Source organism: Symphalangus syndactylus, chromosome 10, assembly GCF_028878055.3.
Source record: "Symphalangus syndactylus isolate Jambi chromosome 10, NHGRI_mSymSyn1-v2.1_pri, whole genome shotgun sequence".
Taxonomy (NCBI): Eukaryota; Metazoa; Chordata; class Mammalia; order Primates; family Hylobatidae; genus Symphalangus; species Symphalangus syndactylus.
In genome coordinates this window covers 11,197,678-11,213,402 of record NC_072432.2, presented here as the reverse complement: position 1 = coordinate 11,213,402, position 15,725 = coordinate 11,197,678, and the positions used below count along the sequence as shown (strand labels likewise).

General features: G+C 43.9%; 1 protein-coding gene across 3 annotated transcripts in view; it reads left to right on the top strand.

The window, feature by feature from the left end:
* Positions 1–2,389: 2,389 nt before the first annotated feature.
* Positions 2,390–15,725, top strand: part of GDI2 (GDP dissociation inhibitor 2) — a 52,552-nt gene continuing 39,216 nt past the window's right edge. For 2 of the 3 annotated variants that reach the window (XM_055296424.2, XM_055296422.2), the window contains exon 1: positions 2,390–5,874. In XM_055296424.2, the coding sequence (XP_055152399.1) occupies positions 5,830–5,874 (45 nt within the window). In that variant the 5' untranslated portion in view covers positions 2,390–5,829. Of the gene's footprint in view, positions 5,875–7,216; positions 7,279–15,725 lie in introns of those variants that run through there. The other variant, XM_055296423.2, reaches the window with a different exon arrangement.

Genomic DNA, 15,725 nt, shown 5'->3' with positions numbered 1-15,725 from the left:
CGCATAGCTGCTCTGGTTGACAGCCCCAGCTGAGCTCCCAGCCGATGGGCAGCCTCAGCTGTCAGCCACGTGGTTGTGCCATCTTGGATGTCCAGTCCAGTAAAACCTTCAGATGACTGCAGCCCAGCCACTAACTGAAGCCGTCTGAAAGCCCAGGCAGTTACCACCTAGGTGACGCATTCGATCCATAAGAGATAATAATATGTTGTTTCTTTTAAGCTGCTAGTTTTTTTCTTTTTTTTTTCACTTAAGCCACTAAATTTCGGGGTGGTTTGTACACCAGAATAGAAAACCAGAATAGATGTGGAAGGAGAGAAAGACGGCAGAACCAAGGATGATATCTAGAATTCTGGTTTGAGCAGAAATAAAGACTGGAAGTAGGGCTGGGTGCTGTGCTCACACCTGTAATCCCAGCTTTGGGAGGGAATCCACTTTGGGAGGCTGAGTTGGGCGGATCACTTGAGGCCAGGAGTTCAAGACCAGCCTGGACAACATGGTGAAACCCTGTCTCTACTAAAAATATAAAAATTAGCTGGCCGTGGTAGCTGAAGCCTGTAATCCCAGCTACTTGGGAGGCTGAGGCAGGAGAATCACTTGAATCTGGGAGGCGGAGGCTGCAGTGAGCCAAGATCCTGCCATTGCACTCCATCCTGGGCGACAAGAGAAACACTCTGTCTCAAAAATAAATAAATAAATAAATAAAATAAAGACTGGGAGCAGACAAACAGTTTGTAGGGGATGGTTCTGGGCGAATGATCATAAGCTAGGAAATATATATTTCTGGAACTATATTAAAATTCCTTTCTAGAGATCCCATTATGTTCCCTCTGCCGCATCAGCTATCTAGGTTTTACACAAGTTTATGTTTTATAGATACCTATCTCTAAGACTCTTTAAAATACTAGTTTTAGTATCCCTTCCTAGAAGAAAATTGTACTTCTCCAAAGTATCAAGAGGAACTGGGGCCTGGTGTGGTGGCTCACACCAGTAACCACAGCACTTATGGAGGCTGTGGTGGGCAGATTGCTTGAGCCCGGAGTTCGAGACTAGTCTGGGCAACAAGGTGACACTCCATCTCTACCAAAGATACAAAAAATTAGCTGAGCATGGTGGGCACATGCCCGTACTCCTAGCTACTCAGGAGGCTGAGGAGGGAGGATCACTTCAGCCCAGGAGGCTGAGGCTGCACAGAGCTATGGTTGTGCCACTGCACTCTGGCCTGGGCAACAGAGTGAGACCCTGTCTTAAAAAAAAAAAAAAAAGGAAACTAGTACCAATATCATCATATTCAGTCCTTGTTGATCTAGGGCTCAACTTCCAAGTCCCCTATTCATTTGTCAAATATTTACTCATCCTCTACTAGTTGCTCAGCCCTTTACTGGATGTCCAGGCTTAATATCCCTGCCCCTATGGAGTTTACATCCAATTTGAAAAGCAAAGAACAAGCGAAGAAAATAATTACCCCTCTAATAAGAGCAGTGAGAAACAAGCATGGTACTGATAGAGAATGATGGTTGAGGGGAAAGCTGAGACCTAAGGAAGTGGAAAAAGTTAGCTGTATGAAGAGGTGCAGGGGGAAGTGAGGGGTGGTAGCCATGGAACCAAGAGTACAAAGGCCCTCGGGTGGTTAAAGGCTTGACCAGATTCTAGGAACCGAAACACAAGCATGTTTGGGTTTAACGATCAAGGAGCCAAGGAGCACTACAAAATAGAGGTGGAGAGACATACAGAGGCTAGATTAAGGTATTAGGTTATATTTAAGGATTTACAATGTATCCCCCCCGCTTTTTTTTTTTTTTGAGATGGAGTCTTGCTGTCTCCCAGGCTGGAGTGCAGTGGCGCCATCTTGGCTGACTGCAACCTCTGCCTCCCAGGTTCCAGCAATTCTCCTGCCTCAGCCTCCTGAGTAGCTGGAATTACAGATGTGCACAACCACACCAGGCTAATTTTTGTATTTTTAGTAGAGACAGGATTTCACCATGTTGGTCAGGCTGGTCTCGAACTCCTGACCTCAGGTGATCTGCCTCAGCCTCCCAAAGCGCTGGGATTACAGGCGTGAGCCACCATGCCCCACTAGGATCTACAATGTATTCTAAGTACAAGATCTACAGAAGCCTGAACATGATCTGATACGTGTTTTTAGAAGATAATGGACAGAACAGATAGGAGAAGAGGAAAAAGAGAGGGAAAAAAACCTGTTGAGAAACTGCCATGGTGATGCAGGAGAGAAAAAGATGGTCTGGGCTGAGGTTTGCTCTCATTTTCTTTCCTTAGATTAAATCTCTCGTTTTCAAAGTGCAGATGGATGCTTAGTAAAAACAGATCAGCAAACAATTATTCCCATGTACTCAAGTATAAATAAGACTCCATGGATTCCTGCTTTGCATAAAGATTTGAAATATTTTATTTTACTTTTTTGAGACGGAGTCTGGCTCTGTCACCCAGGCTGGAGTGCAGTGGCGTTATCTTGGCTCATTGCAACCTCAGCCTCTTGGGTTCCAGTGATTCTCCCGCCTCAGTCTTCCAAGCAGCTAGGAATACAGGCATGTGCCACCACACCTGGCTAATTTTAAGATTTGAAATATTTTAAAGATTGATGATGTCCTGGTTTGATCTTGGGTTTTGGCACCAAAAAATAAAATTAAAGATTGATGTTTTCCACTCATCTTCACCAGTCAACGTACTTCCCCTAAACTTAAGGTTTCACTCTAGCAGGAACTACCATCTGTGGCATGAGATCCACTCAACCAATTAGTGGCTTTGAAGCCTCTTCACCTTAAGCAGTATTTGTCGTCTACAAGTTCCCTTGCAACTGGAATGGGTAGGGTGGAAGATCCAAGAAAAAGCACAGAATTTTCTTTTTTTGAGACAGGGTTTTGCTGTGTTGCCTAGGCTAGAGTGCAGTGGCATCATCATGGCTGACTGTATCCTTGACCTTCCTGGGCTCAAGTGATCCTCCCAGCTCAGCCTCCTGAGTAGCTAGGACTGCAGGCTTGTGCCACCATGCCCAGCTAATTTTTTTTTTTGATACGGAGTCTTGCTTTGTCACCCAAGCCGGAGTGCAGTGGCACGATCTTGGCTCACTGCAACCTCTGCCTCCCGGGTTCAAGCAATTCTCTGCCTCAGCCTCCTAAGTAGCTGGGATTACAAACGACTGACACCATGCCCGACTAATTTTTGTAGTTTTAGTAGAGACGGGGTTTCACCATCTTGGACAGGTTGGTCTTGAACTCCTGACCTCGTGATTCACCCACCTCGGCCTCCCAAAGTGCTGGGATTATAAGCGTGAGCCACCGCGCTCAGCCTGCCGAGTTTTTTTTAGACGGAGTCTCACTCTGTCGCCCAGGCGGGAGTGGAGTGGCGTGATCTCGGCTCACTTCAGCCTCCGTCTCCCGGGTTCAAGCGATTCTTCTGCCTCAGCTTCCTGAGTAGCTGGGACTACAGGCATGTGCCACCATGCCCGGCTAATTTTTGTATATTTAGTAGAGACGGGGTTTCACCATATTGGCCAGGCTGGTCTCAAACTCCAAACTCCTGACCTTGTGATCCGCCTGCCTCAGCCTCCCAAAGTGCTGGGATTACAGGCGTGAGCCACCATGCCCAGCCTCCAGCTAATTTTTTATAGGGATGGCGTCTCAGTTTGTTACCTCGGCTCTACAGCACAGGTTGGTTTTGAACTCCTGGCCCCAAATGATCCTCTCATCTCAGCCTCTCAAAGTGTTAGGATTACAGGCGTGAACCATTGTGCCCAGCCCAGGTACAGCATTTTAGATGCACTCAGTCCATTAAGGCTCAGTCCAGGTTTGTTATTGTCCTTCTGTTGGGCCATAGGGCCTGTACTGTGAACTATAATGAACTTCAGTGTTAAGTAAGGAAGGGATCCTTATTAGCCTTAAATTCAATTCCCTTATCTCAGTGTCTTTAAGTTTCTCACAACTCTGAGTATTGATGAAATAGTCTTCACCTAAAACATGGTTAACATAATTCAGCTGACATGCTTAAATTTCTCTTCGACAGTCAGAGGCTGATGGCAATTGTGAAAAAAGCTCTTTATTGTTATTGCTAACTAAAAAAAAAAAAGGGTCAGTAGTCAGGTGTGGTGGCCTGTACCTCTTGTCCCTGGTACTCGGGAGACTGAGGTGGGAGGATGGCTTGAGCCCAGGAGATCAAGGCTGCAGTGAGGCATGATTGCACTGCTGCACTCCAGCCTGGACGACAGGGCGAGATTGTCTCAGAAAAATTAAAAAAAAGGGTATTTCATGTTGGTTCAAAAATATAGGTAGTATGACCCCCTGATGACTTGAAGACAGAGCAACAGAAGGACCTTATTTAGTCATCATTAGCTTGGTCAAAAGAAAAGTCAGTTACACTCACTGTTGCATAGTCAGTTGTATGGTCAACTGTGCACTAATCATTTGGTCATAAATATATACAATCAAATTAAGGTTGAATATAAATTTAAACTTTACTTTTGCTTTCTTCTCCCCTCCCCCCCAGAAAGGTCCACGGTCCAATATAACACACCTTCTTCAAGTATTTATGGGGTAAGAAACATTTTAGAAAGTTGTTACATTCTTTCCTCTATCTTAATGATTTAAACATGAGCAAGTTCGGTCTATCAAGGCAGGCTCTGAATAGCTACTATCGAGAAGTATTTGAGGACTTCTTGAATGCCAAATCTTGTCTGCTGACTATGCAGATTTATCACGTGCTGAAAACACAGGTTTTCCAACTGTCAACGCCTTTACGAAATTCACCTGCTTAGGCTTTCGTGGGGTCTGCCTCTTGGAGCTGAGAACACAGCTTCTGCTTACACCTGTGTCCTCAATGACGCTAGAGATTCCTAAGAGAATTCTAGAAATAGAGGAGGGGGGTAGAAGGCACGCAAGGAACAGTTTCTAAGCTTAGGGCCTAAACCTTTGCATACAAGGATCAGCTACCACGTTTACAGCGGCTTTAAGTTACAGCCCTCGATAGGTGCAGATCGGTTTCCCAATAAAACCTGGCCTTCACTTTCATCTCTGTTAAGGGTTACTTTTTCCAAAGAAACCGCTTTTTCTCCTACCAATTTCCTAAAGCGCCCACCGGCAACGCACCAAACAGGGAGGGCACACAGCGGGAAACAGGACACGTGTGATTTCCGAACTCTTCCCGGCGGAGCCCCGGCGAGCCCAGCCCCACGGGAGGAACCAAGGCCGCCTCCCCCGAGACACGGCCCGGCCCGCGTTCCTCGCACACGTGGCCGCCGCACTCGTCCGCTCAAAGCCCAAGGGCGGCGATCGGACTCTAGGACCTTGGACCGAGCGAGCTCCCGCCCCGACGGCGGGAGTCAGAACTGTGGTGGCCAGGAGCAGTCCCCGCCCGCGTTTCCGTGTACCTCCACCCCGGCCCGCGAGCCGCCCCCCGGACCACCGTGGCAGAGGCCACAACATGAACCGGAAGCCAAAATAGCGACGCCCCGCCCTTTTCCTCTCGCAAGAGGCGGGGAAGAAAAAAAGTTGTGCGAGCGACGGGGACGTAGCCAATTAGAGTGCCGGGAGCGCCTGATTGGCGGCCCTCCCGGCATCTGCAGGCCCCGCCCTGGCTGCGGAGGCTCAGTCACCGCCCTCCCCTCAACTCCCCTCACCACCCCCTCCTCTTCTCTCCCCGCCCCGTTCTTCTCTTCCCGTCTGAGGTGGCGGTCGGTCTCGCCTTGTCGCCAGCTCCATTTTCCTCTCCTCTCTCTTCCCCTTTCCTTCGCGCCCGAGAGCGCCTCCCAGCCTCGTAGGGTGGTCACGGAGCCCCTGCGCCTTTTCCTTGCTCGGGTCCTGCGTCCGCGCCTGCTCCGCCATGAATGAGGAGTACGACGTGATCGTGCTGGGCACCGGCCTGACGGTGGGCTCTGGGGCTGAGGGCCGGGGCTGAGCAGCCGGGGCGGGCGTACCCCCGGCTCCTGCATGGCCCGCGGGTCGCAGCTCTTCGGGGGTCTCGTTCTGCCGTCACCTGTAGTTTTCGGGACGGGAGTCGTGGCTGGGGGCACGGGCGGCTTCGGGGGCGCCCCGCGTCCCGCGGCGAGCGGTCGGCTCCCAGTGTGAGGGGCAGGCGGGGAAATGGAGATGCGGGCCGCAAGGCTCAGGGCGGGGTAACGGCCGAGCCCGGCCTCTGCGCTTGCCCCCAGCGGAAACGGAGGGGAGGGAGAAGGCGGCCCGGGCCGAGGCTCCCGCTCCCCGCTTTGGGCCGGAGGGGAGGGAGAAGGCGGCCCGGGCCGAGGCTCCTGCTCCCCGCTTTGGGCCGGTGACCTCTCCCGATTGGAAACCAGCACCCGAGGCGGAGGGGACGGTGCAGGCCTCGCGGTTGCATTTCCTATTGCGCCTCGGCCGCTGCCCCGGGTCAGTCTGGCTGCCAAAGCCCAGCACAGGGTTTCCTGACAAGTCTTGGATAATCACTGCTTCGGAACTGCTAGGGCTTGATTAACTTACATTTTGGGAGAAAACGCAGAAATAAGTCTTTTAATCCTTTCTCCCCCCTGCTAATAAGAAGTATTATTGAATCTTTTTAGCCACCCTCCCTTTTCACTTACTGAGTATCTGTAGAATTGGAATTGAGTTTTTTCAAAACTTGTCTATCAAATGCTTTCGCACCTGACCTTCGCCGCCTTTTCCTTTTGTTTGGTGGGTTCCCTGCCTCCTTTGTCTCTTCTGGACTGTTTTCCCCTAAGAATTGGATTGGTGATGGATTGTTAAAGGCCAAGTTCTCTGTACTCCGAAGCTTTCTTCAGGGAGTTGGAAGATAATAACAACATGAAGAATGCGTTGTAATATATGAATGCAAGGTGTACATAATATCATGGTATATTGATTTTCCTGGTTATCTGTTCCTAAGGGAACTTTAGGTAATCTGTAGATAATGCAGGCAGGTTCTGTAGTTTGTACTTTTTCTGTTCTTTTTTTTTTTTTTTTTGAAAAATGAAGACTGTTCATCTTGGAAAAGAATTCGCTTTGGAGAAAACCATTTTAACTATCAATTTTTGGGGAAATTTGAAATTCTAACTTTGGGCTGCTTGATCATAATTAAGATGAATACTGATGTAATTCTTGTGTATCCTGTGTACTCTGACTTCAAATTCCTGAGTCATTTAATGTAGACTTCCACTTCAAATTTTTTGAAATTTATTATAATCTCTCAGGATCAAACTAATTTTTTTTTTTTTTTACAGGTAACATCCCAAAATAGCACTTTTAGATGTCTCTAGACAAGAGAAAACCTTCGAACTTTTATTTGACTAATTTTTAAGGAAAGGTTTGTGAAGAATTAGAATTGGTGTTTTTCTGGTCTGTCATTTTTCTGTTTATAGTTATATGCAATCATTCTGAATACTTTGTTATGTTTGACCAATCCAGGAGTAATCCTGTGTCTGCCTTTGAAAAGCTGGAAGTCTGTTGGATGCCTAAATGAATAGGCCCTGCCCACTGCAGGTTTTGTGTTGTTGTTTTTTTTTTAAGTGCCTAATTGGGATTCCAAGCTGAGCTTAGTAGTTTGTGGTGAATTTTGCCCTTTGGAATGGGTAGTGTTGCTGCCAGCGTGTTTTAAGAGCCAGTTAGTTCCACCGTTTTTCCATGGTTGTTGCTGGTCTTTCAGATTTGTTCACAGTTGAGGTCAGTTGAGCATGGACGAGTGAGTGCAAATCCACCATCATGCAGGCTTCCACAAGCCTCGTTCACATCACTTTGTATCAAAGATGGTGAAACAGTCTTTTTATATAACAAGTTAAGATCATGCACTTTGTTTAAATTTTCATTTGGATTGTGAACTCTTTGATGAATGGTAGATGCATACTTAACTAGAAATCAGACCCGTTTCTGCTGTCATTTTGTAGCTGTGATAACTTTAATCTCTGTGAGCCTTCCTAAGTTTGCTGAGATGTTCTTTGATAATTATATCAATTCAGGACAATCACATTATTACCATCATTGATAGGAGTAGTGATGACAGGATGATTTTGATAATGAGAAATCATATATCCTTATTTTTAGTGTTACCAGGAATTAGATGATTAAAAATTAGAGGAAGAGAAAACCAAAGTTAGCACTCAGAATTAACTTTTGAATGTCTGGAGTTAATTAATTTTCTTAAAATTTACTTTATATTTAGTGCCCGAGACTTAAGAACCTAAAAAAAGGCAAGTACTTTCAGTGCTAAGAACTTGTTACTTTTAAAGAAGTGTAAGGAAGTGCTGGAGTTGCTGTGTTGCTTAATGCTGCCATTGTTTGTATGAGTTGTTAAGTCCAAGCTCATAATCACAAATATTGATAGTAATTTTAATCAAGAAGATACAAAACGATTTGGTATAAAGGAATAAAATCTTCATTCTGTGTGTAAAAGAAATGGAGTATTCCACACAATTGAATTTTCTAAGGAATTAAGGGTTATCTCTAAAGAGCACAGCTTTTGGATATTGCCTTTCTAAATGCTGTCACAACTTCTTTAACAAACTAAGAAACATACTCGATAACTAAGATTTCACATAGTGAAGTTTAATTATTGTGTCGTGCTGTAACATGGTGAAGCCATGAAGACCCCGCAGCTTTGTAGGAACTTTTGCCCCATTTACTCTCAGACTGCTCTGCTTTTTGAGCTCTTCAGTTTACTCTTCAAATTTTTTCCCTCTATCTTACTTTACTGTTAGGCTGGCAACGTTTACTTTTCTCTGCTTTCAGCATGTGTAGGCAGCCTCTTACCACATAATTTGCACATAGTTCACTATGGACTTGGAAATAAATTCACGAGTCTTGTTAGACATAGTAGATTAAAAAAATAAGAGTAACTAGTTCCACAGCTATTTGTGCTTCCCAGAGGTTTTTTTCTTCTCATTTTTTGTTTTATTCTACACAGTAAGGATTTATGAATAGAAATATATACTTTAGTGATGTATACCAGATGATTCTCAGCATCATATGTTTAAAAACTTGCTTTACATCCCAGATACTTTTCCTCATTTCTCTTTACCAAAATTTTGTGATTTCAGATTCAGAAGAGGTTTTATACTTGATTTTAAAATTCTGAACTGTAATTCAGATTGCCTCTTGGATTTGCTTAATCTTTGATTTGCTCTTTGAGAGTTCTTGCTTATAGCTGTGTTAGAGTTCTGTAGACAAAGGACTTTCTGTTCACTACAGTAGTGGGCGTAGGATCAATATTTGCAAATGCTGTTACACTTGGGAGCTGTGTTGTGGGCAGTTTAAACCAGCATTAAGCATCCTGGCCAAAAGAAAATACAAGTGAAATTAGACATATTTTAGCATGTAGAGATGACAATAGTGTGACATTGGGTTTTAAAGACCACTGGTAGATGTTCACATGTGTGATACACTGCAATTACCCCTGTCTTCCCTCCCATAGTACCTGATTGGAGACTCTTACTGGAGTAATAGTTTCAGTTTCAGTTATTTAAACCCAGTGACTATTGTGATCAGTTATGGGCAGTAAAAAGGTAAACACAGAACCTGTCTGTAAGTAGCTTGTTCTCGTGTTGGGGAGTAACTAATAAGAATTAGTATGAGAAAGCATTAAGTCCCCTAAGAGGTGCACTTATGTGAGTTCAGACAGGGAATCAGGAAAACCTCGTAAAGAAGGAGATATTTAGCTGGGTTTAAAAAAATATTGGCAAGCTTTGAATGGAGAAATGATTTTTTAGGCAGAGAGCAGTCAGCATAAGTCAATGCTAAGTCAAGGATGTATGTAGGGAATGGGGAGTGGTTTGTTTTGCTTGAAACAGAAGGTTTGGAGAGATATTCTAGGCTAAGAAATGTGAAAATCATCTTCAAGGCAGTGAGAGGACTTTGAGCAGGAGAGTGATATAATTAGCCACATTTCAAGAGAAGGTATCTTTCGACAGTTGTTTTTTTTTTTTGAGATGGAGTCTCACTCTGTTGCCCAGGCTGGAGTGCAGTGATGTGATCTCAGCTCACCGCAACCTCTGCTTCCCAGGTTCAAGCAGTTCTCCTGTCTCAGCCTCCCGAGTAGCTGGGATTACAGGTGCCTGCCACCATGCCCAGCTAATATTTGTATTTTTAGTAGAGTCGGGGTTTCACCATATTGGTCAGGCTGGTCTTGAACTCCTGACCTCAGGTGATCCACCCGCCTAGGCGTCCCAAAGTGCTGGGATTATAGGCATGAGCCACCGCGCCTGACAGTTTTTAATGAGATGCACTGGAGGGGCAGAGTCATTTAAAGAAACATTCTTCATAAAACAGCCATTTTTAGTATGTTGTTGCTGTAAGATATATGCCATTGAAATGAACCGATTTAAAATTTTTCTGGTTAATATATTTTCTCATATTTCTAGGTAAGTAGTTTTGAAAAGGCACTTTAATATTATTTGTACTTCTGATCACATTTGTGTGTGTGTATGTATGTATTTGTAGTTTTTTTTTTCGTAACAACAATACTTTTTATTTCTGAGACAGAGCTCTCTGTTACCCAGGCTGGAGTGCAGTGGTTCAATCTCGGCTCACTGCAACCTCTGCCTCCCCGGTTCAAGTAATTCTCCTGCCTCAGCCTCCCAAGTGGTTGGGATTACAGGTGCTCACCACCACGCCTGGCCAATTTTTTTTGTATTTTTAGTAGAGATGGGGTTTTCACCATGTTGGCCAGGCTGGTTTCGAACTCCTGATCTCAGGTGATCTGCCTGCCTCGGCCTCCGAAAGTGCTGGAATTACAGGCGAGACCCACTGCACCCAGCCCATAACAGAACTTTAAAATGCAGTAGGATTTGATAGGGTGTAGAGGATTTTTTTTTTTTTTTTTGAGACGGAGTCTTTCTCCCAGGCCAGAGTGCAGTGGCGCGATCTCAGCTCACTGCAAGCTCCGCCTCCCGGGTTCACGCCATTCTCCTGCCTCAGCCTCCTGAGTAGCTGGGACTACAGGCGCCCACCACTGCGCCCAGCTAATTTTTTGTATTTTTGGCAGAGACGGGGTTTCACCGTGTTAGCCAGGATGGTCTCGATCTCGTGATCCGCCCGCCTCGGCCTCCCAAAGTGCTGGGATTACAGGCGTGAGCCACCGCGCCCGGCGATTTTTTGTTGTTTTTGAGACAGGGTCTCAGCCTCTCACCCAGGCTGGAGTGCAGTTGTGTGATCACAGCTCACTGTAGCCTCAACCTTCCAGGCTCAAACGATCCTCCCACTTCAGCTTCCCAAGTTAGCTGGGACTACAGGAGGCATGTAGTTTGGGTATTTTTTGTAGAAATGGGGTTTTGCCATGTTGCCCAGGCTGGTCTCAAACTCCTGGGCTCAAGCAGTCCTCCTGCCTCGTCCTCCCAAAGTGTTAGGATTACAGGCGTGAGCCACCTTGCCCAGCCAGGGTATAGAGTTTAGTTTGTCACTAGGAAGGTATATCAAAATATTAATAAATTTTGGCTCTATTCCCTTCCAAGTCTAAATTGCTCTTTAATTGGGGTTGGGGAGTGGGCATTAATTTTTCAGCATACTATTGTTATTGGCCGTGGAAACGCCATTTAAGTGTAACAGTTCATATATAGAAATTCCATTCAGCGTCTTCAAGTGCTTTGTCTAATATGTTTGGGTGTTGTCCAAATGAATTATTCTGTTTTTGATTATTGCAACCCTGGTGTTATGTGTAGGGTGCTGAAGGAAGAGAACATCAGTATCGCTGATGGTTCTGTCCCCCAGCCCCGCATCCACATATCTACACATAGTAGCACATTGGTGCAATTAAACATTAAAAACCATTTTGGCTGGTTACCTCTTTTTATTAGGAGAACATCAAGTGCCAGATGGGTGGCAGATGCTAGTGTCATACAGAACTTGGATTCTGAAGATGGTTTTATAGTCTTAGTGATTTTGGATGTGAATATGTATTCTTATCCTGCTTAGGTCATTTGTAGGTGAGTTTGAAGTTAGAGTGGGTACTCTTACCTGTTACATTTACAACTTGTATGTTGGTGAATATTCATTCACATACAAGTTTCCTGGTTAAAGTTAGCAATATACTCGACGTACATGATGAATGGACCAGCTTTTCTAGTGCGAAAAAGAGAAGCTTAGTTTTTATGGCTTTAATGTGCTTTGCTTGTTAATAGTGTGTATTTACCAGATAGGTTGTAGTAGAATTTAATTTTGAGCTGGTAATTTTGGAAAAATGTTAAAATTTTAGGATCATTAATATATACTCTGTGCCCAGATATGACTGATAAATTGTATCAATGAATTAATGACTTCACCCATGTTTTAAAACAAAGTTTATTATGTTTGTGCTATTATATATTCTTTTAGCAGTGTGGAGGCAGTCTTTTATAATAGTTGGGTATAGAGGAACCAGTGGGCCTGCAGGTTTTTTATTAGCTTTAGTTAGCTCTTGTCATATTTGCTCCAAGTGGTGCCTTTGAAGGTAGTTGCTGTGAGCTCTTTGGACTCGGCCACATCTTTAAATTACTGGGCCCTTTATTTTAGGCCTCAGTGCTTGCTTTACGGCCATAGTCCAGTGGGTCATGCTTAGTGTGAAAGGTTATATATAGAAGCTGTGCAACACTCTTAATTTGCTTGCTGAGATTTTGCTTTCAAAAGTTGAACCCTGCAGTCTACTTTTGTCAGCTGGGAATGTAACTGTTCTTCCTCTGCTGTGTCATAACTTATTTTTAAGATAGTAAATATTTTATTTTCATATGTGGAACTGTATGTTGGTGCTGCTTTAGGTTGTTTTCTTCCCCCACTCCCCAAAAGTAAATTGTTTTAGTCAGTATTAGGATTGATTTTTGTAGTTGTAAAATACCTTCATTTCCTTTTATGAAGACATAATGAAGAAAGTGAAAAAGCAGGCCACAGAATGGAAGAAGATAATTGCAGTACATGTAACTAATAAAGGATTTATATATGGTATATAAAGTACTTTTATAAAGCAGTGAGAAAAAGCCCATTTAAAAAATGGGGAAAAATTTTGAATAGGCACTTATCAAAAGTGCCTTATCACTTAGCTTGATCATCAGTAAACAGTTTTTTTTTTTTTTTTTTTTTTTTTCAAATTTTCTTTTGTAGAGATGGGAGTCTCACTGTGTTACCTGGGCTGGTGTTGAACTCTTGGGCTCAAGCGATTCTCCCACCTTGGCTTCCCAAAGGGCTGGGATTATAGGCATGAGCCACTATGCCGGGTCCCTGATTATTAATCAACTATTTAAAAAGTGTTCAACCTTATTTGTCCTCAGGAAATTCAAATTAAATCACTTCTTAACTAGAATGGCTAAAATGAAAAAGGCAAGAGTATAAGTGGTCAAGGATTTGAAACAGTGGGGACTTTCACTGTGGACAAAAGTGTAAATTGGTACAACCATTTTTGGAAAGCTGTTTGGTAATATCTGTTAAAGTTGAATGTATTCATACTCTTCTTGATATATAACAGAAAGGCACACTTAGAAGACACATGTGAGAATGTTCATAGAGCATTATTTGTAATAGTGAAAAACTGGAAATTATCCAAATATCCACCAAGAGTAAAATGGAGAAGTAAATTGTGGTATATTCATTCAGTGGAATCATCTACAGCTGTGTTACTCAAAGTGTGATGCATAGATCAGCTGCATCTGCAACACCTGAGAATTTACCAGAACTGCAGAAGTTTAGGCCCCAACCCAGATATTACACAGAATCAGAATCTACAGTTTAACAGGATCTCCAGGTTATTCTTAATGTATAATAAAATTTGCAAACACAGCTTTAGTAGTTCTTGAAATTGGTCCTGGACCAGCATTATCAGTATCACCTCATCAGCATCAGTGGTGGCTGACACCTGTAATCTCAGCACTTTGGGAGGACGAGGCAGGAGGATTGCTTGAGCAAACCTTGCTTTGCAAGGCCAAGGCTGGGCAACATAGTGTTGCTACAAAAAATTAAAAAATTAGGCAGGTGTGGTGGCACATGTCTGTAGTCCCAGCTTCTCAGGAGGCTGAGGTTAGAGGATCTCTTGAGCCTGGAGGTTGAGGCTGTGGTGAGCCATGATCACACCACTGTACTCCAGGCTGGGCAACGGAGTGAGACCCTGTCTGCTCCCCCCCAACCTTTTTTTTTTTTTTTTTTTTAAAGAGCAAATTCTCAGATCCAACCTCAGACCTACTAACTCAGAAGCTCTGTAGATGGGGCCTAGCAGTCTTTTTTCAAGCCCTCCAGGTGATATGGATACAACCTGAAGTTTGGAAATCTGGGTAGAATTTACATTTCTAACAAGTTGGCAGGTGATGCCAAGTCAGGAACCACACTGAGATGCCCTGCTTGCAGGGTTAGCTATACACTCTGAAAAGTTCCAGATAGTAGCCAGGCACCATGGCTCAACGCCTGTAATCACAGCACTTTGGGAGGCCGACACGGGTGGATCATGAGGTCAGGAGTTCGAGACCAGCCTGCCCAAGATGGTGAAACCCCATCTGTACTAAAAATACAAAAATTAGCTGGGCGTGGTGGCGCACACCTGTAGTCCCAGCTGCTTGGGAGGCTGAGGCAGGAGAATCGCTAGAACCCAGGAGGCAGAGGTTGCGGTGAGCCGAGATCGTGCCATTGCACTCCAGCCTGGGTGACAAGAGAGAAACTCTTGTCTTTTAAAAAAAAAAAAAAAAAAAAAAAAAAAGAAAAGCTCCAGATAGTTAACTATTTTAGGTTATGTAGACTTTCTCTCACAGCTGCCCAACTCTGCTGTGGTACTAGGAAAACAGCCATAAACAGTATGTACACGAACAGATATGGGTATTTACCAATAAAACTTCACAGAAATAGCCTTCAGGCTGGATTTGTCTCATCTCTGGGGACCTTGCTCTATAGCAATGAGAATAAATAGACCACGCACAAAACATGAAAGAATCTTGAAACATGTCAAATAATGTCAGATGCAGAAAGTTAATACATATGATGACATTTTTAGAGTTCAGAAGCGGGCAGAACAAATCTTTGCCATTAGAAATTATGAGAGTGCTGGGGGATAGTGGTGGTTATGATTGGAATAGGGCATGAGGGCCTTTTGGAGTGCTCAGAATGTTTTGTTTCTTGAGTTAAAGAAAGAATGATTCAGGCCGGGCGTAGTGGCTCATGCCTGTAATCCCAGCACTTTGGGAGGCCAAGGTGGGCAGATCAGTTGAGGCCAGGAGTTCAAGACTAACCTGGCCAACATGGTGAAACCCCATCTCTACTAAAAATACAAACGTTAGCCAGGCGTGGTGGTGCTTGCCTGTAATCCCAGCTACTCAGGAGGCTGAGGCAGGAGAATCGCTTGAACCTGGGAGGCAAAGGTTGCAGTGAGCTGAGATCATGCCACTGCACTCCAGTCTGGGCGACAGGGTGAGACTCCTATCTCAATAAAATAAAAAAAAAAAGATTCACACTCCTATAGTAAAATTTGAACCTCATGGTAAGTAATTTAAGACATTTAAAAAAATACTAAATGAATAGATACATTATAGAAGAAAACTTGAAATTTGTGTGAATTTTAAAAATACGGGTTTCAAAGTCAAATAGACTTGTAGAGAATAGGATTGTTCTTTGACATCTAGGGTCCTTTGGATAAATTTGAGAAATATTAAAGATTTATAAAGATACATGGAATTTCCTTTGTCTCTAAGAAATAAAGCACTGATCACCAAAACCCTTTTTGAGTGATAATATGCCCATTCCTGTGTTTCTTCACATTAATTGTATTAATTTTTTCCCTCTTCTTAATTTGGTTTGTCTTAGTGTATTCATGCTTGCTTT